This window comes from Gekko japonicus, unplaced genomic scaffold (genome assembly GCF_001447785.1).
Source record: "Gekko japonicus isolate JY-2015 unplaced genomic scaffold, Gekko_japonicus_V1.1 scaffold615, whole genome shotgun sequence".
In the NCBI taxonomy this organism is placed as follows: Eukaryota; Metazoa; Chordata; class Lepidosauria; order Squamata; family Gekkonidae; genus Gekko; species Gekko japonicus.
The window spans coordinates 568,357-593,538 of NW_015161969.1; the positions used below are offsets into that span (position 1 = coordinate 568,357).

The 25,182-nt window shown below is 43.2% G+C and overlaps 1 protein-coding gene across 1 annotated transcript in view; it reads left to right on the forward strand.

Annotated features, from left to right (window-relative positions):
• The window catches only part of LOC107126133 (dystrophin-like), a 402,970-nt gene that overhangs the window by 52,979 nt on the left and 324,809 nt on the right, over window positions 1–25,182 (forward strand). Inside the window, exon 6 of the mRNA XM_015429648.1 lies at window positions 3,402–3,552. Within this exon, the coding sequence (XP_015285134.1) occupies window positions 3,402–3,552 (151 nt within the window). The remainder of the gene's footprint in view (window positions 1–3,401; window positions 3,553–25,182) is intronic.

The window sequence follows — 25,182 nt, forward strand, 5'->3', positions numbered from 1 at the left end:
GCACCTTTTCATTTGCAGTTGTATAGTAAATTCACTTTTTTGGTTAAAATTAAAAAAAAATAAAACATCTATGAATAATATAGAAGGCACAAAAAACTGTAAGATGTTTAGAAGACTGGCAAAACATGGAGAGAGCAGTCAGATGGCCTCAACATGTTGCATATAATTTTATAGTAAAAAGATATATAAGATTGGCACACTAGGATGAGATTATTATGACAACCAGGATGATTCTGGACTCTGGTGCAAATGCCCTTGTTCAAGAGACTTATAGTTACTATCAGTAGCTCTTAATTTGCTGAGAATGGGGATTAAAAGTCCCAGACGTAGGGCCTCTGTCAAAGTCCCACAGTGCCTGAGTGGCAGTACACATGCTCCATACACGTTGATGAATGTTGTACTAGTTGAAACAGCATGTATGCGCGAAATCGCTATTCAGCTAAGCACTTTCTCTACTTTAAAGAAATAATTAAAACATTTAATCTTTCCCACTTTTAATTTAAAATCAAAATTGAATGGAAGTGCCTTTCCAAATCCATAGTTGCCAAGAAAATGAGTAATTAAATCTTTACTAATGCTTATCTAAGGACAAAAAGAGAGAGAGAGAGATTCAGTGATCTAGAAACTAAATAAAATGTGTATTAGAAACTAGTGAAAGGTGAATTGTGGTGCTATGTGCTCTAATTATGTGCTGTATATGTTTAATACAAATTGAGATATATTATGCTCTAGTTTTGTTTCATTTATTTTAAATATCTAATGACCTTCTTTTAAAGCATGCTGAAAATATTTTACTCTTGAGTGTTTGCATGTTTCCCAAATTATGGCAAAACCAGTGATGCAAACATTATCACATCTGTCTGCTGAGTCAGGGATAAATTATTTCTCAAAGGAACAGCAGCGGATGAGAACAAGATGCCATGCTGAGTTGTCAGTACTGGTACACTGTAACACACAAGTGTCTTCACCAACACAGAAAATTGCTCCCCAGAGAACAGTCCCATTGGTAGTGCTCAGTTGGTGTGACATGAAAGAGTAATGTAACTAAAACCTATCTGCCTGTCTATTTGTTTGTTGTTCTGTCTACCTCCCTCCCTAGCTGCCTATACAGATAACCAGGTTTTGAAAGTTCATTAAAAAAAAACCCTTTTCTAGCTATGTACACAATTTACCATATGAAATCAATTTCTATGGAAATGATTTTCTGCATACAACTTAATTTTCCTTGTTGAGGTTTATGGAATGACCTGCTTATATAAGTTCTTCAGGGCTTATATAAGTTCCTCAGGGCATGTAAAATGGAGCTCTTCCACCAGGCCTTCAACTAGAAGCCGCCACTAATAACATCATTTACATCAACAACATCAACAATACTAACTGAGCTGGATAATACTAACTAACTATTCTCGACGCCGACAGGGGCCATTTTTGTGGGAACATCTATCATGGCCACTGGGTTGTTATTGTCACCAGCACTTTATTTTTATTTTATTCTATTTTATTGCAAGCTATGAATTGTTATGTTTGTGTTTTAATGTTTTTTAATCTTTATTGTAAGCCACCCTGAGCCTGCCTGCGGTGGGGAGGGTGGGATAAAAATCGAATAAATAAATAAATAAGGAAAACAGTCTGCTTCCACGTGTAGCAAAGAGTCCCTGGAACCAAGCAGGAGGGTATTTTGTGAGACAAGGGCCACTGTAATTTTTGTCACTCATTTGTCCGTATTGCTTTGGGTCGTCCCCCCCTTTTCTACTTGTGTTTTGCTTCCTCTGGGACTACTAGAGAGAGCAAAACACATTTTTGGGGGGACACCCTGAAGCAAAAGGGACAAATGAGTGACAAAAATGACAATGCGGAAGTGAAAACAAGGCCAGGCTACATCTGCTTCTGTATTCTTAGCAGTCCCCTACCATCATCGATAAGAACTTGCTTTAGTGAAGGGGGCAGGGGTACGAGCTGTGGTGTTTGTAACAACTCCATTAGTTGCTCCAGGCCAGTATTTTAGATTGCCCTGGGTCACCCACATGATAATCCATTCTAGAATTTATAGTGGACTGGACAGATGAAAAGAAAATTCTAGAATCCAGATAAGTTAGCTGTTGCTCTAATTGTCCATCAGAAACATCTTTTTACCTGTTTAAGTGTGTGCTGCCTCCTGATTGATCTTCTGGATTAAACATGAACAAGTCGGGCACAGGTTAATAGTTCTGTGGAACTGTATTGCACAAGATGCAGCTGTAGTTTCTGTAACTTTCAGAAGAACTGTAGACAGGGCTTGGTCCATATCTCCTTATAGGGAACAAATCCAATCTATAGTACTATTCTAATGCAACCTAACTGATTAAATCCACATTTAATCTTCAAAGGAAATCATAATGCCAATTTTGTGTTCTGTTCAAGAGCTAGCTGCTAGTGTCATATATTTAGGAGTAGAAGAGTATAGCAAGGCTTCCTGTGCAGAAATCATGTGCTGGCAATGCCTCATTTGTAACATCTAAGTGTGCTTTTTAATTTTTTTTGTTTTGTTTTTCATCATTGACAGCCAGCTTGGTGTAGTGGTTAAGAGTGGCAGACTCTAATCTGGAGAACTGGGTTTAATTCCCCACTCCTTCACATTAAGCCAGCTGGGTGACCTTGGGTCAGTCACCACTCTCTCAGAACTCTCTCAGCCCCACCTACCTCACAAGTTGTCTGTTGTGGGGACAGGAAGGCAAGGCAATTGTAAGCCACTCCGAGACTCCTTCTGGTAGTGAAAAGTGGGGTATAAAACTCATTCTTCTTCTTCATTGTAAACTGCAGCAAGGGACTTTCTCCAGCAGTAGAGTCAGCAGATAAGTTTTGTTGTTGTTGTTTGGGGAGGGGGATTAAATTGGTTCTAAACTGGTCAATGCACGAAGAATACAACACTTGGGTGAATTTCACCAATAAAGGACCCATTTCCTACCACTCTCCTAAACAAAACTTGAAGCCTTCTTCCAGCCTAAGGATTCTTAGTCCAGTTTAAATGTAATAAGACTGGAGTGGAATAAGAGTCACTTTGGAACAAAACTCCTTAGGCTGGAGGAAGACTTCAGATTTTGATCATTGGAGTGGTAGAGACAGGTTAAAATTATTTAAGCATATGTGCATTTTACAATAAGCACTATGCATTCAGTTAGAGATAGGCTTATAACAGTCTTCATAAAATGGCTTTGGGTTTCCACTGGTATCTGTCAAAATATATACAAATATGAATTTTCTTTTAAATAAAAATGTAAAGATAATATGATTTTGGAAGTAAACGGGTTTGACCTCTGATTTCTTCATTTGTGATGTTAACATACAGTGCATGGTATACAGAAGGCTGATGTATCTAATGTCTCATGTGTCTTTCAACTTACTTTTAAATTATTTGTTTCCAGTTTACATCGAGTGCTAATGGAGTTACAAAACCATCAACTAAGCCAACTCACTCACTGGTTAGTTAAAACAGAAGAAAGGACAGAAAAGATAGATTCTGAGCCCTTGGGGCCTGATTTGGAAAACTTAAAGAGGCAGGTTGAAGAACATAAGGTAAGCAACAGTCATGTATTTTACCAGGCAATTTGTTTCCAAGGGGAACCATTTATACCATTACATTTTTCAGAAAATGGCACCATATAGTGTTCCCTTACAATAACATATTTCATTTTTTCATATATGAAAATCTGGACTGAAAATGTAGAATGCAGCATAGAAATTATGTATTTCCTACTAAAACTGGGATTGTCTTTTCTTCTTTTTTCTCACTGTCATTATTCACAGAATAAAAGTAAAATGGGATGGTAAGGGAAAAGAGAATTGCAATATACTATTTACTGCGAAATACAATAATAACATTTCAGATTTTATTATCCCCCTGGTTTCTTCCTTTTGCTACCTTGTGTTTTCCTTCTAGAGTACTCTAGTAGCAAATCGACACTATTAGTTATTATAATTGGGATTTCTAATCTCATTAGCAGTGCTGGGACTCAAGCATGCAGCCCCCGAGCACCGTAAAGTATTCATACTGAGTGCCTGCCTTTGTATTGGAAAAGATGTGGAGTGTTTTTGAAAAATGAATTTAATTATGAAAACAACAAGACAGCACATTGAGAACAAAGGAACTGGGCAAGACTTTCTTATGTGCATTCTGTTCTGAGAATATTTCTTTTGATTTATGCGTATGTGTGTGTAAGAAGAATTAATGGCTCCAAGCCATGATCCCATTTGCAGGTCTGAGTTCACTGAGGGATGCCTGAATAGCTTTGGTATTGTGAACTAAACAATGGTATAGGCATAATTAGGAGTGTGCAAAAAAAGTTTTGGTATTTTTCTGGTTGGGGTATATTGCACCCCAAAAATATCGGTATTTCCCAATATTCTCAAATTCCATTATTGGTATGGTATTGGGATTTGGGAAACCCAAATTTATTCATCTCTGTTATATTCCCCACAGGCTATCATGGAGAATCAATCTGAGGGTTTCTGGGGTTCTGAGGGTCTGGTTTTTTATTTATTTATTTATTTCTGCAAACGTATACCCCGCCCTCCCCGCAAGCGGGCTCAGGGCGGCTTCCAATAAAAACATAAATTACATTAAAATACATAGTATACAACATACCATAAAACACTATAAATGGGATAAAACCACCTGGAGCTCATTGGGAAAAGGGTAGCATATAAATGTGACATATGCTGTCCAATGGCAAAACTGCCTCTCCAGGTATAGTTAGAGGCACCAAATCTGCCACATAATTTCTGGTCCCTCTCCTCAAAAACCCTCACAAGTTTAAAAAAGATTAGACCGGGGGTCCAATTCTATGGGTCCCCAAAGAATGGAGGGGAAAAAGCATGAAAAGGAACACAGTCCCTTTAAATGCCTGAGTTCACTTGCAGCACGGGCTGGCTTGGATAATGGATTTAAATTGCGACTTGGTGAGTAAATGCTTGAGTTCATTCAATGAGTTGCACTGCCGCCATCGCCAAGGCGGCATGGGCCAGTTTGGGGAAGGGATTTAAAGAGGTCTCTTTAAATCCCTTCCCCAAGCCAGCCCACGCTGCCATGACAGTGGCCTGGCTCGGAAAGTGAACTCAGGCATTTAAAGAGACCCTTTAAAATCCTGAGTTCACTTGACAAGTTGCACCACCATCACCTCTGCAGAGTGGGTTGCTGCCGTGGCACAACTCGGCTTCTCCAATCTGAGCCCAAATAAAAATTGAATAATATTGGCTTTTATTTGAGCTCAGCAATATCAGTAGCTGAATCAGATTAGAGAATATGTATTTGGCTAAATAAATACTTGAAAAATGCCAATAAGGTGTTTTTTGTATATTTATTCAGTTCAGTTTTTATTGAACACACACCCCTAGACATAATGTTATCTGGCTATTAACTATAGTTAAGGCATCCAGTGCAAGCTGTAGGATAACACACACATACCCTTTTTCAAACCTCTCCCTTGTTGCATGTCATCCCCTGTACCTTTTCTATTACTTTTATCTTGGCTCAGTGCTGTTTGACATTGTCCATAGTTAACACTGTCTCAGAGGTGATCCAAAAGTAGCTTAGTTTATAAGGCTTATAACCGTATATACCTATCAGAATAGGAACATTGTTACCAAAAAAGCTATAATTAACCTATTTAAATTATAATGTTGTTGTTGTTCAGTCGCGCAGTTGAGTCAGATTCTTCGCAACCCCATGAACCACATAACGCCAGGCCCTGCTGTCTTCTGTTGTGCTCTGGAGTTTGCTTAATTTCACATTCATTGCATCGGTAACACTGTCTAACCATCTCATCCTTTGCTGTCTTTCTTTCTTTCTTTCTTTCTTTCTTTCTTTCTTTCTTTCTTTCTTTCTTTCTTTCTTTCTTTCTTTCTTTCTTTCTTTCTTTCTTTCTAGTTGGTAGAACTTTCCTGTTTTGTCGTCTTCTTTTTCTGCATCCTTGTTGTCCTCCAGTTTCTCAGATCCATCTTTATCTTGTCGTTGGTGCTCAAAGTGAAGTGTCCAGTTCTCTAAGTCATGTTGCTGTTCAGACGCACAGTCGAGTCTGACTCCTCGTGACCCCATGGACCACATCATGCTGGGCCCTCCTGTCTTCCACCATCCTCCGGAGTTTGCTCAATTTAATGTTTGTTGCAGCAGTAACACTGTCTAACCATCTCATTCTTTGTCATCCCCTTTTTCTGTTACCTTCAATCTTTCCCAGCATCAGGGTCTTCTCCAGTGAGTGCTCCCTTCTCATTTGGTGGCCAGAGTATTTGAGCTTCAGCTTCAGTATCTGCCTTCCATGGAACAGTTTGATTTCCTTTAGGATTGACTGATTTGATCTCCTTGCAGTCCAAGGGACTCTCAAGAGTCTTCTTCAGCACCATAATTCGAAAGCATTGATTCTTCGGCACTCAGTCTACCTTATGTCCAACTCTCACAGCCATACATTACTACTGGGAATACCATTGGTTTTGACTATGCAGACTTTTATTGGCAGGGTGATGTCTCTACTTTTTATTATCCTGTCTAGGTTTGCCATAGCTTTCCTCCCAAGGAGCAGGCGTCATTTAATTTCATGGCTGCAGTCACCATCTGTAGTGATCTTGGATCCCAAGAATGTGAATTCTGTCACTGCTTCAATGACTTCCCCTTCTATTTGCCAAGGAGTGATGGGGCCAGATGCCATGCTCTTAGTTTTTTTGATGTTGAGTTTCAAGCCATCTTTTGCGCTCTTCTCTTTCACTGTTAGCAACTGTTAGCAAGAGGCTCTTGAGGTCCTCTTCACTTTCTGCCATGAGAGTGGTATCGTTTGCAAATCTGAGGTTGTTGCTGTTTTTCCCAGCAATCTTAATTCCGGTTTGTGATCCATCCAGGCTGGCATTTCGCATGAAATACTCTACATATAAATTAAATAAGCCGGGGGGAAATATACATCCTTGTCGTACTCCTTTTCCTACTCTAAACCAATCAGCTGTTCCATGTCCAGTTCTAACTGTTGCTGCTTGACCCTTATACAGGTTTCTCAGGAGACACGTGAGGTGGTCTGATACTCCCATCTCTTTAACAGTTTGTTGTGGTCCACACAATCAAAGGCTTTAGCATAGTCAATGAAGCAGAAGTAGATGTTTTTCTGGTACTCTCTCGCTTTCTCCATAATCCAGCGAATGTTGGCAATTCGATCTCTAGTTCCTCTACCTCTTCGAAACCCAGCTTGTACTTCTGGCAGTTCTCTATCCACGTACTGCTGAAACCTAGCTTTTACGATCCTTAGAATGACCTTGCTAACTTGTGAAATGAGTGCAATTGTGCAATAGTTTGAACATTCCTTGGCGTCGCCCTAATTTGAGATTGGAATGTTAACTGGCTTTTTCCAATCCTGTGGCCACTGTTGCATTTTCCAAATTTGCTGGCATATTGAGCACAGCACTTTAACAGCATCATCTTTTAAGACTTTGAATAGCTCAGCTGGGATATCATCACCTCCACTAGCTTTGTTGTTAGTAATGCTTCCTAAGGCCCATTTGACTTCACATTCCAAGATGTCTAGCTCGAGGTCAGTAATTACACCGTTGTGGTTGTCAAGGACATCGAGGTCCTTCTTGTATAGTTTTATGTATTCTTGCCATCTTTTTCTAATCTCTTCTGCTTTTCTTAGGTCCCTACTGTTTTTGTCCTTTATCATGGCCAGCTTTGCATGGAACATTCCCTTAATTTCTCTAATTTTCTTGAAGAGATCTCTAGTCCTTCCCATTCTACTGTTTTCCTCTATTACTTTGCATTGTTCATTCAGGAAGGCCTCCTTTTCTCTCCTTGCTGTTCTCTGGAAATCTGCATTCAGTTGGGTAAATTTTTCCTTTCCACCTTTGCCTTGCCTTCTTTTCCCTGCTATTTGTAAAGCCTCATCAGACAGCCACTTTGCCTTCTTGCATTTCTTATATATAATATAATATAGTGATAATATAGAATGCAGTAAAGTACTGCTTTAAAAAAAGCTTGGTTTCAAATGGTTGTACACGTAAAAATGTACTGCATGATTTCTAGAAGGTGTGCAAATTGGGTTTTGGCTAACGATGCTCAAAAAGCCACCAAGTCGGTTCATGCCACATTTGCCAGTTGTGAACAGGGAGCTAAGTTTTCACCAGACTGTTTGTATGTTTTTCAGCCAGTTTGTGGCTGAAAATCAGCAGGTTGCTTCACCATGTTCCCTTTGAACAGCACAGTGCAATGGAATCAGCTTTTAATGCTTCCATGTTTTTTATTCAGCCTCATAGAGTTCCAACTCTGCTTTTTCAGGCTTTTTCTAAAAATCAGCAGTTGCTACTACAATAATGCTCAATAACATTCTAATTATCTTTTGCAATGGTATACCAGATTCTTGGAAACCCTAGTTTTTATTTAAGTAAAAAATTATCTAGCACTTTTTGTTGCAATTAAAAGGGCTATATACTTTTTTTTTTTTACTTTGAAGCCAACCACAGAATTAAATCAGTCATCAGGCCTATAAACTATTGGCCAATCAATGTTTATCTTTTTTAAAAATCCTTCCATCAGCAGTAATGACTGCTGATCTGCTGGATCAGGATGGTTTTCGTGTGTGTGTGTGTGTGTGCGCGCGCGCGCGTGTGTGTGTATGTATCCACAAGTACAATTTTGCAAAGCACCATGGGAGTTGTAGTCCACTTTGTTCTGACTTGCTGACTTTGCATGTTCAAGCAACTGAATACTAGTAAGCACAGCTACTACACAGCCACAAACCTGTACGTGTGTTGTTGAAGCTTTTTAATCAATGACCTGGGGTGGGGGGAATCTAGGATCTGGTCATCTTGATCACAGCTGTTGAGCCAGATGAATTTGATTGTCCAATATGTTTGCTGAGAAACTCACAGCATTCCTATTTGTAATTTCAAGCTTAATTTAATGCCTTATGTTACGTCCTCTATTTGTATAGTTGCAGTTATGTAAGTAACCATGTTCCCAAACCACCGTAACTGAGTAAACAGTTTTTGGCAGTTTGATTCTACACTATAAATGAAATAAATAAATGTCACCAGAATATTTCAGGACTAATTAAGAAAGAATGACAAATGATGATGAGTGTTTAAGAGAGGCTGCACACCTATACTAGATGTAGCAAATTCACTAATTTACATCCTGTTCTTTTCTCCATTATGGAATTCAAGGCATCCTTCATGTAAATATCCCATTCAAATCCTGTCTACACCCACACCTGCTTAATTTCAACAAGGTTGCTGCATTATGTGCCATCTGGCATTATTCCAGGATCAGAAATTCAAATGGTATATTACTTCTGCTTACAAGATATGCTGAATAAATTACTGTTTTGTGGTAACGTAGCAGCATATCAAGAAATCAGTTGGTCCAAATGCATCTGCTTAGTACGGCTTTTTTTTACAATTAACATTTTATTTAACAAACAAGCAACACCATACATACAGAGTGATCGAATAGAATAGAATACGTACAATGTGTAAAACAACTTAGTACTGCTTTTGATGTTACTATGAAAGGGGGATACTGCAGTGTACACAATCAAGGATGTTATACTCTACTTACCTTATTTATTATTTACCTATTTTTATGTATATCCCACTTTGCTCCCTTATTAAGAGCCAAAGCAGCTTTCACATCACTCTCCTCTACTACACTTAATCCTCACAACAACAACAGCATTGTGAGGTAGGTGTGATGGACTGCACTTAGCAGGTTTCTGAGTGCAACTAAATCAGAGAGTCAGGAGGTAAAGTTTTTTCTGGAAATAGAGAGCTTGAGTGACAGGCTGCTCTTCTTCTGTGATTGGCCAGTGCCATCTGAGGAAAATATATGATCAGCTGAGTGCTGAGGGGAGAGGCAGTTTGAGTTTTGAGTTCAGTTTGGAGCTGTTCTGTCAGGTAGAACTATTCTGAAGGCAATCGATTTCTGATAGAGTTTGGCCTCAGTGTCTCTGATAAGAAAAGTCAGATGGGTTCATCAAAGGAAAATATTCCTTGCCTTAACTGTGTTATATCTATAACCTGAGGAGGAATTAAGATTAAGAATTTATAGTCTCAGTGGCAGTATAAACTGAAGTCTGCTTGCAGACACCAGAACTGGGAGAGAGTTTTGGCAAAAGTGACAGGGGCCCCGGTCACACGGGCAGGAAACTGCAGAGGAGAAGCGTGGCTGTTTGCCCTGGGGCAAACTACTGCGCAGTTACACGATCAGACCTCCTGTGGAGGTCCTGTGGAGGTACCGTGGAGAGGTGCCGATCACAGGACAAGCCGGCACGCGACGAAGAAGCGCGCGCCGCGGCAAACTGTTTTTTATTTTTGTGTACATGACAAATGCGCATGCTCCGTTGGGTGCGCATGCGCATCCACAGAGACTTGGACAAAAAAACACACACCTTATTTGCAAGGGGACATGGGCGGGCGCCGGATGCCACCGGAAACGCGATCAGACGCCCGCCCTTGCCCCGCAGTTTCCGGAAACTAGTACCTCCAAGGTACTAGTTTTTTGCCATGCAGTTTTGCTGGAAGCCTCGGTTGAGCCACGGGAGTGCTACGCTTCCCAGATATGCTGGTGAGATCGCGCCCGGAAACTCCGCCTGTTTTCCGTCTCACTTGTGTGGCTTCTGTTACGTGTGACCGCAGCCTGGGGTAGTCTGTGGAAAACCCCTTTCAAGCCAGAAAAGGAACAGGGTTAATTCCTGCCCAGTGCTAAAGAGAGTTTAGCTCTGAGGAGAACCCTGGTCTATTATAAAGGGGAAATGGTTTTAGACATCTCAGGAAACAGAGATAGTTGTGTACCAAGCAAGACTGCCCACGCGGTCGAGCTGACATGTGGCCGGGTGGACAAGCTGAGCTTCACATCCAACAACAATAGAAGCAGAGGATCCTGGGACTTGCCAATTGGCCAGTCCGGATCCTAAAGGGAACCAATGCGGGAAAGTAGTATTGTATATAGCCTATCACGGGAATGGGTGTATGTGTTGGGTGAGGTTTGATTGGGAATATAAGCGGACCTTCGGGTCCCGCAAGTATCTCAAGTTCTCTTTTCACTAATTATGATCTGAAATCACAACGATATGCATCAGTCTCAGTACTTTATAGAGATAAACTGTAACTTTAACAAAGGAGTGAGTTAGGTTCACAAAGACAGTGACCAGCTCCAGAAAATCTGAAATGCCATAGGAAACTCTCTGAGGAATCATTGTTGCTGTAACTAATATACTAAATGCTTTCACATGCATCAAATAATGCCCTTTCAATCCACTTTCAATGTGCTTTGCAACTGGATGTTACTGTGTGAAATGGCAAAAATCCACTTGCAAATGATCACTGAAGTGGATTGAAACTGCATTATTTAGCATGTGTGAAAGCACCTAAGTAAAACACCTCTTACTGCTAAGAACTAAGAATACCTGAAAATAAGATTTAATAACATCATTTTGCTTGTTTAAGAAGTGAATTCTGTAACATCTACAACTTTTACCTCAGCAATCCCCACTGCTGCTTGTTGAATAAACTCGTTCTTTTGTTTTACTGTTAATCCATCTCCAGTGCCATTTAAAAAGGGAAATAAGAAGAGGGCTCCTGCTTTCCCACAGAAAGTTTCTTGGGTTGGGCTAAAAGCCGGATTATATTCTGTAGAGAGGATGGGACAGAGAGTCTTTTAAAAAACATATTCATTTATGCTCTACTAGGAGCTGCTCAGTCACAGCGGGGAACTAAAAGAATTTTGGCAGGAAAATCTGCCTCAGAGTAGGGAAAGACAGGGGTCCATCGGAGTAGGTTAGGCTGAGAGATTGTGATGGGCCCAGGGTCACCCACTGAGCTTGTGTGGCTGAGTGGGTATTTGAACCTGGTCATTCCATGTCCTATTTCAACACTTTAACCATTACACCATGCTAGTCCTTAGATCTCTGATGTAGTCCTACTGCTTTTCTCCTCTAACTGGATATGAACATTCTCTTCAACTTTCCTTCATAAACAGTTATCTCATACAACACAATGAAATTCATTATTGCCCAGTATGTAATGTAAACTGACTCGGCTCTGAGGCCTTGATTGTTTTGTTTCTTATGTTGCTAATAACCTGCTTAATAAATAAATAATAAACCTGCTAAAATGATCATGCAGCTCAACAGCATAAAGTGAATTTACTCCTTTTCTTATATTTCAGAATAGCTATCAGTATATCATGCTCAGATATAGTGTAGTGAAGTACAGATAAACTGCTGCAGCTCTGAGATTTTGAGAAAATTATTCAGGCTTTAGCATTCACATCAATATAATTCTAAACATGGCCAAATCAGGGGATATCTAAATTCAGAGACTGGAGCCATGAAGAAACAAGACAGGTCTTTCTTCAAACCTGAATAATTCTGTTTGCAGAAAAATTGGAAATCTTTTTTTTAAAGGAGGGGGGTTAAACCCCCCCCCCATTAAAGCAGTACCTTTAACTTTAAGAAATGAATACACTCATTGGCTGTTGCTAGGCAACCAGAACAGTATTGCCAGACTTCAAGCCTTGGTTTCAGTCTGTAAACAGTAGGGAGAGAGGGTAGGCCCTTTCTGGGGCTGTTTTGGCCTTTAAGAGAGGACATATTGGGGCCAGGCTAGGCAGCAACCACAGGGTGATTTGCTACCATGACATGCACGATGTACCCATGCTACTACTGCTCAACAGCAGCTACCCCATGAAAAGCCAGTGTAGTGTAGTGGTTAGAGTTTCAGAGTAGGATCTGGGAGACCCAGGTTTGAATCCCCACTCTGCCATGAAAGCTCACAGGGTAACCTTGGGCCAGTCACATGTTTTCAGCCTAACTTACTTCACAGGTTTGTTGTGAAAATAAAATAGAGTACAGGAGAATGAAGTAGTAGTAGTAGAAGAAGAAGAAGAAGAAGAAGAAGAAGAAGAAGAAGAAGAAGAAGAAGAAGAAGAAGAAGAAGAAGAAGAAGAAGAGATTGGATTTATACCCCACCCTTCACTTGGAGTCTCAGAGTGGCTTACAAACTCCTTTCCCTTCCCCTCTCCACAACAGACACCCTGTGAGGTGGGTGGGGCTGAGAGAACTCTGTTCTTTCAGGAACAGCTGTGCCAGAGCTTGTGACTGACCCAAGGTCACATCAGCAGGTGCAAGTGGAGGAGTGGTAGGGCTGCCAAACAATGGTGGGAGATCTGAGCGTTGTCACAGGATCCCTTCCGCGGGGGGACAGCGATACTCGTTGCACCGCCGTTGCCAGGATGTGACACATAGCGTCACATCCTGGCGACGGCGGTGCAATGAGTATCACTGTCCCCCCGCGGCAGGGATCCTGTGACGACGCTCAGATCCCCCGCCGCGGTTTGGCTGCCCTAAGGAGTGGGGAATCAAACCCGGTTTTCCCAGATTAGAGTCCGCGCACTTAACCACTACACCAAACTACTTTAGGTCCCCACTGTGAAGAAACCCCACTGTGGTTTAAATTAAGTAAATAAATAATAAACATAGCTGGAGATGGGGGAAGATAAAAGGTTAGTTGGTGAGTGGGAAGGGGAAAAAGAAGCAGGGAAAAGTGAGGATATGGGGGCTGCCTGGAGGAGGAAATGAGAAAATAGTGTGGGGAGGGGGGTATGGGGGAAGTGAGGTACCCCCACAAGTCTTTGTAGGTTCCCCACTGTACAACTAGGCCTATTGGCCAGCAACATGCCTTTAGGCCTGGTCCAACCCAGCAGATGGAGTCAAACATAATCTTTCCAGGGAGAGGCTGCCACAGGAGTGAAGGAGAGAAAGCCAAAAGCAGGGGAGTACATAAGGTTCAGTTGGCTCGTGGGTGGGAAAGAGAGAAGGAAGCAAGAAAAAGGGTGAGCCTATAGGCTTTCAGGGAAAGGAAAGAGATAATAGGGGTGAGGAAAATGAGATTGCCCCTGCAAATCCTTGTGCATCCCATACTTATTCTAGTATATTTTAGGAATATCAATTTCAAAACAGAAAAGGTACTATAGAATGAATTTCAAATACAGAAGTCAGAAAATAACTATTGTATAGAAATGATAATGGTTTTGCTTTTTATTTTATTATTTATTTCATTAAATTTGTGTATCACCCACCCTGCAAGCAGGCTCTGGGCAATTGTAAAAAACATTTAAAATACAATCAGTATGTATAATAATTTAAAACCAAACCAGATAGCAATATAATAGTCCCCCCTTTACCAGCCACACTGCTGTCCCACACAGCAGGGCAGGGGAGGGTACGTGAGGGCCATAGAAAGAAAAAAGAGGGTGCCAGTCTTAACCTCCCATTGCTCACCTCAACTAAAAGCCTGGTGGAACATCTCTGCCTTACAGTTTGGAAAATACTTTGTTTACTTTTTCAGTCTAATTTTTCAACTAATGTTGCATATTGATGCCACAGAATAAAATCTATTATAAGCATTCTTAATAGTACAAATGATTGTCTGACAAAAGGCAGGAACAATAAGAATAGTAGCAGCCTTTGATAGGGAGAAATTGGCTCCAAGCATAGTATTTTAGCCACAAATTCTAAGCTGTGTAAAAACCAATATAATTTAGATCAAGTAGCTACAACTGTGCCTAGAATATAATCCCTGTCTGTCTTTAGTTGTCATAAGGCGAGTATTTTCCCCTTTTGAACTAGTGAAGGGGAAAAAATAAACATTTGACTTCCAGCACTGGGAACAGGTCACTTGAGCAAGAGAACATGTGTCTTCTAATAATTGGAGGTGAAGAAGTGTAGACTGAACTAAATGACATGGAAAACTGCCTGCTTCCTGTTCTGCATCCAGTTTCAGTGACAAAATATTGCCATTGCATGCAATGGCTTCTTTAAAAAGATGTGCATGCTGTTTAGGAGGGTTTGGATCCATGAATAGAAATGATTATTTTAGATTAGTGAAGAGATGGCATCTGCATAGAATGAGATCAACACAAATTCCTCTTTTTCTTTTACAGTACAGTCCTAACAACTGTAAATTCTGTTGAACAAACCTCAGTAGAATGCTAAATTGATGGCATTATTAATCTTAGGGTGGCATTGTTAATATTTTATCTCTTCCCATCACTATAAATCTTGTACTTCACCTTGACGCATTTGCAACCTTTTATTTCCTCCCTGAATCAGATAATTCATTTTTTCTTTGAATGTACATGTTGTATTAATAATATTACTTTTAGTCTGCATTCCTTGCCCCCTGTGTCAAATTTTACACTTGGCTTAGATCCAAATGTTTCATTTTTTAAATTCTCAGTTCAGAAAGACTACTAGCTAGTAAAGTAATAATAATTAAGTTAAACAAGCTGGGATCTATCAAATGATTTCCCATTAATGGCAGGACTGCTTCTCCCAGGGCCATGTTAATTTTAGCATAAGTTTTCATGTTCTGATGACAAAAAGGGATCATTTTCAGATGTCATAAATAACCAGTTGCCCCCCGCCATTGGTAGAAAGAGATGGAAACCAAAATAGGTTTAACTATGGGCCACTTTATTGAGTATTTACAGCTTTTGTGACATGGGCAACCCCAAGTGTGGAAATAGGCCAAGGCCAAGGGTCACTCGAGATCACTCCTTTCCATCTGCTGGGTGAGCCACCTCTGCCCAATGTGTGAGCCATCCCTTCTGCTGGTCACCGGCCAGCCTAGCAAGTGGGTGCCACCCTGGAGCTCTCCCCAAGCTGCAAAACTTAGAGGGGTGGGGCCTAGCCAGGGTGGTCCCAAAGGCAGTCCTCACTCCCTGCCCTGGGCTGCAAAACCTGAAGGCTGAGCCTGACAAACCCCTTGATCCCCAACAGGGAAGGTGCCACATGGTGCTCACCAGATCCGCGTTTCCTTTTTCCTGCACTAACCTGCCACCTCCAGGGCCTCATGCCCACAGCCCTTGCCCCAACTCCTCCAGGAATATATCATTGCCCTTTTCAGATAGGTGTACTCCATCACCCCTGTACAGGTCAGTCAATTCAGCCTGTATCCCAGGATAAGGCAAGGAGTGCCCCATTCTGCCTGCTATCACCTCCCCCAGTTCCCTGTTCACCTTCTGCCAAGCCTTGTCCAAGGATCGAGGGTCTCCCATACTGCACCACATGTGGTGTGGCAAAACACAAGGCCACATGATCTGCATACCAGGCCACCTGCTCCTGATGAGCACCAGGTTGGCCTTTGCCTGAATCACCAGGGCCTTACCCTTCACTAGGCCAAGATCATTTCCACTCAAGTGGATCAACAGGTTGTGAGGCAGAGGATCCCATCTTCTCTTGAATAGCAGCAGGATGAGGCCAGGCCACCTCAAGCCCTGTTGCCCCAACCATTCAACTGAAGCAAACTCAGTGAGAGTGAGCCCCAATTGCAAACCAGTGGGCCCCCTCCTGGCCCAGTGGGCCACCCGAAAGACCATACTGTGGCCACAAATTGTGACTCTTTGCCTCTCACAGCAGCCAGCCAGACCTGGAAAGAGAATATAATTAAAAGCAGAGCACCAATCCCTCAGAGTATTATGCAGCCGAACATAAGACTTATAGCACTGTGACCTCTAGTGCCATAACTGTTGAATGTCTGGGGCCAAATTGCCCATAGCAGCTGCCATGGAGACCACCCCAATTTGGAGGAAGTGGGTTCCAAATCAAAACTGACCCATCCCCAGTGTGTCCAACGCCCTCCTAGTGACTGCCCAAAATTGAAACTTGGTCAGTGGGCTATCGTCACTGTGCTGGAACAGCATGCCCACCTACAAGCCCCTCATCACCAAGTACCGCTGGAACACTGCTACCAGGCAAAGGCTGACCACCTTAATCTCCACCCCTTTTTGACACTGATCAATTTTCAAATGCCTGACCCTGATGTGGATGCTGCTCCCCACTAAGTGAATGTCCTGCAGCCTCAGCACCCTACCTGACCTGTCACTTTGTGAACCCACTACCAACTTGCTCACCCACAGTGCCCCATAAACTGCCACCAATGCCACAACATGAAAAAGACAGACCTCATAGCCACCCTCATAAACTGCCACCCAGACCCCCTCAGAACCATGTAGGGAATGGGCTCTCTCCTGTTGGCCTGTGATCTGTCCTCGTGCAACCAGCCCTCCAGCATCTTCAGAATGTGGAAGTCTCCTATGACTTCGGTAAAGCTCCTAACTTTGCTCAGAAATGCCTACCTGCTGCCTAAAGGACTCAAACCGCTGACCCACATGGCCATAGGCCCTCCTGGTGCTAGGTGTCAAGGCCAGCTCTATTGCCCTCTCAGCCTTGGCCCTCCAAGGCACCACAGCTCTGGGGACATCCGGGTCAGCCAGGGATTGGCTTCTGGTGCCAGCTGATGGAACTTCTGTTTATGAGACAGAGCATTAGCCACACCATTACTAACCCCTGGCAGGTGCTTAGCCATGAACAGTATATTAAAATGGCAGCACAACATAAAAGTCCTCACCAGTGTCATAACCCTATGGGATTTGGACATAAGAGAGTTAATCACAAATTGTCACACCAAAACTGCACCATATGATTGACCAGCTGCTCAGTCCACAACCACATTATGACTACGATGGGGAAAAACTCCAGGAATGTCATGTCCATAGTCATGCCCATGTCGGCCCAGTCAGCTGGCCAATCCTTTGCACACCACTGACCATGAAAGTATATCCCAAACCCTAGGGATCCTGCTGCATTGGACATAATCTGCAATTTTGCCTTGATTCTCATATTCTCCTGCAAAAAGGAAACGTCACTGAACCCCTCCAAGAACTCTTACCAGACCTCCAGATCCGCCCTCATGCTACTGTGACCCCAACCCTATGATGTGGGAGCCAAAGCCCTGCCATAGTATCGCACAATCTCCTAAGGAATGCTCTGCCTGGTGCCACTACTTTACAAGCAAAATTAAGTTGGCCCACCAAGTGTTGCAGCTCCACCAATGTGGCTTTCCTCTTACCCCTGAATGACAAAATCCTCACGCACAGATCCTGAGCCTAGAAGTCTGCCTCCTGGTATCCAGTTCCACACTCAAAAAAGTCAAAGACATCCCCGCCCCTTCAGTTTTGCATGGGCCAATGGGACCCCTAGCTCCCCAGCTAAACAAAATTAACAACTTTTTACACTGTCCGGTGCCCTGTGGACCCACAAACAAGAAATCATTCAGATAGTGGGCCGTACTGACCAGCCCTGTCATGAAGCGCAGGGTACACTGCAGGAAGGAACTAAAACACTCAAATGTCACACATGAAACAAAGTATCCATATAAAACTGCCCTTCAGATGCAAAACCCAGCAACTCAAAATCAGAGGGGTAAACTGGCAGGAGGTGGAAGGCAGTTTTAATATTGCATTTAGCCAACTCAGCCCTGACACCGCAGCACTGCACAATATGTATGGCCTGATCAAATGACGTGGAGCAGACCAAGCACAAATGTTCAGGTATCATAACATTCACCGAGTCATCCCTAGGTAGGATAAGTGATGTAGGAGGTGATACTCCCCCAAGCCTTCTTAGGCATGACCCCCATAGGAGATATGTACAGATTAGTCACCCGTGGTGAAGGGAAGGGCCCCAGGACCCGACCCTCCTTACATTCCTTCTCAATCTTTGCCCTGACTACCTGCTTCATCCCCCTGACTGAGTATAGATTATCAGCCCAGTAGGGCCTCCACAGGCCCTGTCATGGGATGTGAAAACTATAAGTACAACTCCAACAAGTACAATTGCTCTTCTTGCCTAGGGTAACACTGCAACCAGCATTCAAGCTCCTTCAGCTTAATTGGGCTGGGTCCCTTTTTCAGGAGGTAGGTTGGCGCCCCCCTGCCGGGTTGCTTACCCCCATTGCTCCCTGAACCCCACCTGGGGTTTTGCCCTAAGACACAGTGTGAATGTGTGGGAGCACAGGCGGCACTTGAGTTGGAACTTGCAGGGTCCTCAGCAACACGCCCCTTGGGAGTTGAACTCCCAGCAAAGTGGATCCTGTTGAACAGCCTGCCCTGCCTGGGTGTGGTGCCTGAACTACTCTGGAGCCTATGCATGATGTGCCCACTGTCTGACCTGTTGCCACCATTGGGCCTTGCTGATGAAATAACCTGCATCCACAACTGCAGATGAATCTGGTCCCAGAGAAGGGCAGGATTCATGGCTGCCCACATCCAAAACTCCGCATTGTACTGAAGTTGTGCCGGACTCGCAAAATCTGAATACCTCCGGTAAATTATGTTCATATACCAGAACAAGGTTAGGAACCCTTCATGGCTAGGCCCAGACCACTACACCAACGTAAATTAAGAACCCCGGGAACCAATCGGCCCACGTCCTATCCACTATATACCTTTTCAGTTTCTACTTGTCCCTCTCATCAAGGTCTTCCTTATTCTTCTTCTCTAGCTCCCTGAATACAAGGGTGAACACATCCACATACTCCCCCCTGCATATCTTATTCCGTATTGCAGAAGAAAGATGATCCCCCCAAGGGCATGGCCTGATCACTAAATGGCAAGGCTTTTATCAGAACTGCTTTGTATGCTATTCCAGAGGGCTGGAGTACCCCCATCCTCCCCAAGGGACCCCCAGTGGCTGGGGTGGTGATGATGAAACACTCCCCCACTCTGCCTGGGGTGCTAACTAACTTGTTCCCCATGCCCATCCACTGTGCTGCGCAGGCATAGGCATCTGTGGTATATCTTGTGCTTGTGGTGTGGCTGTCCCCAAGTCTATGCAGGCCTGCCACAGTGCGTTCTGGCCCACTTATCCTTATCCACTGTAGAAACCTCTTCCAAAGACACCTGAACCACATCAGGCTGCTGCCTCTGCATTGCATCCTCCATGCCCGGCCCATACTCTTGGTGTGTTGCGAGTCATGATTGCAGCCATTCCATCAGTCCCTAATGACTTGCCACACCTGCCCTCCAAAGCAGACAATTCTGCTAAGACCAGTGTTCCCTCTAAGCTGAGTTAGTGTGAGCTAGCCCACAGTTTTTTAGCCTCCAGCTCACACATTTTTGTCATAGCCCAGGAAGGATGGCTCCAGAGCAAACTAATTTATGCAGCAGCCAAATCTCCTGCTCACAACGTTAATGCCACTAGCTCACAAAGTAGAATTTTTGCTCACAGGGCTCCATAGCTTAGAGGGAACATTGGCTAAGACCTCTGCTTGAAATCTCCTATTGGCAGCCTGTCAGGTTTGCCGCTGCCCCCCCCCGCACCACCTTGGCAGGGGCCAGAGGCCTACCCATACTCCGCTCTAGCACCTCCAGCCTTTCTAAGATGTCCTGCCTGCCAGGGACCTACTCCTCCTCACCTGCTTCAGGGCCACTCTTTGCACTGGCTGCTTGCCCTTAGGGTGCCCCTGCCCTTTCCTTGTCTCCATTCCAAGTAGGCAGAACTCAGCCCCCTGAGCAAAGCCCCCTTAATGGCCAGCCCACAGAGCATTGGGCTCACCTCCAGCCCCTACAGCCACTGTTGGCTCCTGCAGAATGCCACCCAGCCCCCACTTCTCCTGAGGGGGACCACCCTGGGCCAAAATGGCTGCAGCCACCACCCAGCACCGCCCCAGAGTCTTGGTCTTACACCCCTGCTCGACCTTACTGCTGGGCCCCAGCCTTCCGTGCCACTCACCCAGCCTTGGGTACCCAGGCTTCACTCCCCCCCAGGGCTAAGTAGCCAGCTGCCAGGTCCCTAAGGAGGCTGCCAATACCACCACCCTTGTTCAGGCCTTAGTCTTGTGCCCGCATCAAGCCCCAGGGGGGGCCACCACAGCCACCACTGCTCAGGCTGTGGCCCTTTGGCTGCTGCCACCCTTGGGATGCTGCTGTGGCTCTGCCACTACAGAGGCCATGGCTCAGTACCAACCACTACCCCAAAAGTCACCGCCATTGCGGAGGCCATGAGAGCTCTGTGGAAGCTGCTGCCTTAACTGCTGGTAAACTGAGGCCTGCTCCTTGCTACCCATGGCTGGGGTCAGCTCCTTTCCTGCAACCGACCACACAGCAAAGAGGAAGGGCAGGGGGTGGAGCTGCACTTAAATCCCTGCCAGCTCTACCCCTCTGCAGTAATGCCATGATGCTGCCATCACAGGTCACATGCCTCTTGCTCCTTCTGGGGGAAGCAAAGTCACCCTATCTACAAGTGCTAGCCAGCACCGCAGCCAGAAGGAGCTGACTAACTGTAAATCTGATTTGCTCAATTTTCCAGCTAGGCTCAAGAATTCAGGAAGGTTTTTCTCATTTGCTGGAATTTAGCCAACCAAAATTTACAAATGCAAAGACATCCTCAGGAATGTGTCAACTCATTTGCCTTGAGCCAGCTGGTAGACACTGTATTTCCAGTGACAGTAAAAGTCAGTGGCTATTTCAGATGCTCTCCAAAGAATACGATAAGACCTATTATATCAGCTGCAGACCAGAATACACTTGACCTGAGGGGGGAAAAATGTTTCAAGAGCATCCACTTGATGGCATACTACTATTTACTGTGCTCTGATGCTGTCTTAAAAAGGAGGCACTTGAGAAATCAAAAGGAGGTACAGCTGGGAAATTTGGCCAGTTCAATATGGGTGGTCATTATTTCTCCTTTTCTTTTTTGTTTGCATTTTTATTGTTTGTTTTGTTTCCCATTGCTTTCAAGGGGAAATACATTTCTGGTTGGACATTTATTTTCCATCAAATATGGAGGCAGTTTTCAGAGAGCACACTTCACTCCAAAAAAACTGATCCTGCCACATTTCAGGCAGATAGGAGAATACATAACTGTTCTAAATTGCATGTTCTTAAGGTGAGCTGTGAGTTCCTCACAGTCTGCTACCTTTCTAATATCACCGCAAAGTTTTTATTTGTTTTGTTTCATATGGCTGATCTGATAGCAGTTTGGGAACATAGCACATATAAAACTGAATTGTCCACCACAGTTCAACAGTTGTATGTCAATATATACTTTAAATGTCAAGTTTATCACTTACACTTTCAGTCATCTAACTCTTGATGATATTGCTGTCGTATTATTTCAGTTTTGTTGTGTTTCACTTCACTTCCATGTATACACCACTAATATGGAAGCTTAATGTTTTAATATTTCATCTTAATGTCTGTATATGGTTAATGTATAAGTTTACTTATCTTGAGATCAGAATCTCCATCTGTCCAATAAAAAAAATCAAAGACAGCTGAGATACTCTTTTATCCAATTCACAAGTCATTCTGTTTTACATGGAACAAGCAATGATAACCCTATTGTTATTTACATGATGATTTATCACAGGTTCATTCCTAATGGGTATCCATGTTAGTCTGTAGAAGCACAATTTTTAAAAAGGAATCCAATGGTACTTCAGAGACAAACAAAATTTATTCCAGCATAAACGTTCATGATTCACAACTCACTGGTATCAGGTGCATCTGATGAAATGAGCTCTGAGTCACAAAACCTTAAGCTGAAATAAATTTTGTTAGTCTCTAAAGTGCCATTGGGAGGGAAGGTAGCATAGTACAGTCTGATCTCTTTACATTTCAGAAACTAAGCAGGGGCCCCGGTCACACGGAGAATTTGCCACACAAAAGGCACAAAGTCTGGGTGGAGTTTTGGGGCGTGATCACACTGCAACATCTGGGAAACGTAGTGCACCATGGCCAACCCGTGGTGTGCCGCTAAAGATGTGCAGTTAAAAAGTACCTGCAAAGATCTACTTGCAAATGGTTTGCCACAGGCTGCAGATGGACTCGTTCGGTGTCATCGCACCGGCGCATGCCTATTCCCTCCAGCCGTCCTCTTGTCCTCTTTGCAGCTCACACCGAAGGACAAAACCCCGGTGCGCTGCCATCGCGTCTGATTGCATAATGGTGGATCAGAATGCGACGGCGCAAATAGCCATCCCCCCATGCGTTTTCCGGCACATGTGGCCGGGGCCAGGGTTGGTACTTGGAAGGGAGCCTCCCAAGGAAGTCTCTGCAGAGGAGGCAATGGCAAACCACCTCTGCTTCTCACTTGCCTCGAAAACCCCTAGTTAGGGTCGCCATAAGTCTGCTGCAACTTGATGACTCTTTACACACACAAAGTGCCATTGGACTCAAGAGCTTCTGATTTGTCAGGAATTGTTGGCTCTTCTAGTGTAGATTTGAGTATGTAAATGAGGTTGAGGATAGTATGTCAGGTTATCTGATTGTGTAATATAAGCCATTTTGTTCCATTATAAGGCAGAATGTTACAACTGATTTTCTTAGCCCAGTAATTAATAGTTCTTTTCTAGCTATATTAAAGCATGCTGTATTACGTTACAGAACAATATTTCTTGCCAGTGTTTCTAGCATATATAAGGTTACTAGAGGTTTATTTTAACCCCAACACCATTCTGGTTTCTTTAGTATGTGTTAAGCCTTGCCAGTATTAATTCTGCCCAGTTCCTCCTGCCCCCCAACCTTTCCTGAAATAACTTTACAAAGAATCACTCATGCTGCTTCAACAAAAACAAAGCTTGGATCGGTATTATACAGCAGTCCTATTTTTCTTTTATGGATTGGATTTCTTTGATACATTATACAATTACATTTTTAATCTGTCATGGAAAACCACTATATTCTCTGAAAAAGCTGTTATGAGCTACCTTTGGAAAGAAGCAATTTTTCTGCTCCTGGCAGACTTTTTTATTTGATTATGCATTGATTTGCTATTTTTGTGCTGGGTTTCTTTGATTTCAGTCCCAGTCTGGTTCAGTCTTACAAGTACATCTTTACTGACAGGAGTGGGAAGATAATTTCTTTATAAAGCAGGCTGACAGTTTTATCTTAACCTACTAAAGGAGAATGGGAATGATGAGAAGGGAGGGATGCCCGCAAGAGGTTCCTTCAGCAATTTACAGATTACAAGGTAGATTTACCAGTTTGTGCTTGGGATAAAGAATGTTGGGGTAACCCAGCGCCACTAACCTTACAGAATACCTTGCAGTTCACAGGACTGCTGAGAGGAGGAGACTAGGGGACAAAATTCTATGGAGCAGGGCAAATAATGTTATTTTCTATAATCTGGTGTTTGGGTTACCTCTGGATGACATGAGGTGGGTCCCAGAAAGAATCTTTTTCTAGAGGTATGTGGTGGCTCTCAGCAGATCTAGGTTTTTGTGGACAGCCAACTACTCATCACTGGCAAAGGCCCCAGCTTCTTAAAAGGCTCTTCATTTTTAATGAATTACTGTACGTATGGGTTATTTCTCAACAGGTTGTGGGGTAGATATGATATCCTGGTTGCCTTGCTAAGTATCTGTGAGAACTTGGATGAGATCAGGTCAGTATATAAAGAAACATTGGGTTTAATTTAGAAGAGACAGAGACTGCAGTGATTTGTGATTTTTGTCTATTTGTAAATAAAACAATGATTACAAACATGCCAGGAGACTCCGGTGTCTTTTTTTCCCCTTCAAAAGGATCCAGAACCAGGTAGCACTTCATACTTGTCTTCCAAAGAAATCCTCAAGCAAAATATACTTCAAAAATCATTCAATCACACAACAGATAAACATTAACAAAACATAGCAGTTGCTTGTTTGATCTGTTTGTTTATTGTTTGTTATATAAGAAAATCTTTCAATAAAATTTATATTAAAAAAACAAACAAAAAAAAACAAAACATAGCAAACAGAAAAAACCCTAAAAAGAACAATACTAGTCACATTCATGTAAAAAATTAAAGGGAAAAATAAATATACCTTTTAAAGTATGTTCTTCTTGCAGCAAAGTAACAGCTAAGATGGCTCAGTTTTCAACAATACAAGTAGCTGGAGAACAACAATAATAGAGAAAGGAAAAATCACCCATCATTTGTCATTGAAAACCTGACTAGGGCTGCGGTCACACGGAACAGTTGCCACGCTAGTGAGACGGAAGTCAGGCGCATTTTCTGGGCGCGATCTCACCGGCACATCTGGGAAGTGTAGCACTCCCGTGGCTCAGCCGAGGCTTCCCAGCAAAGACGCGCGGCAAAAAACTAGTACCTCGGAGGTACTAGTTTCCGGAAACTGCGGGGCAAGGGCAGGCGCGTGATCGTGTTCCCGGTGGAATCCTGTGGCATCCGGCGCCCGCCCGTGTCCCCTGGCAAACAGCTTTGTTTTTTTTTCCTCAAGTCTCCAGATGCGCAACAGCACCCAACGGAGCATGCGCACACTGTGTAAACAAACAACAAAACACCCCGTTTCCAGACGCTGGACGTTTGATTCACGATGCAAAGTCAGGGAGAT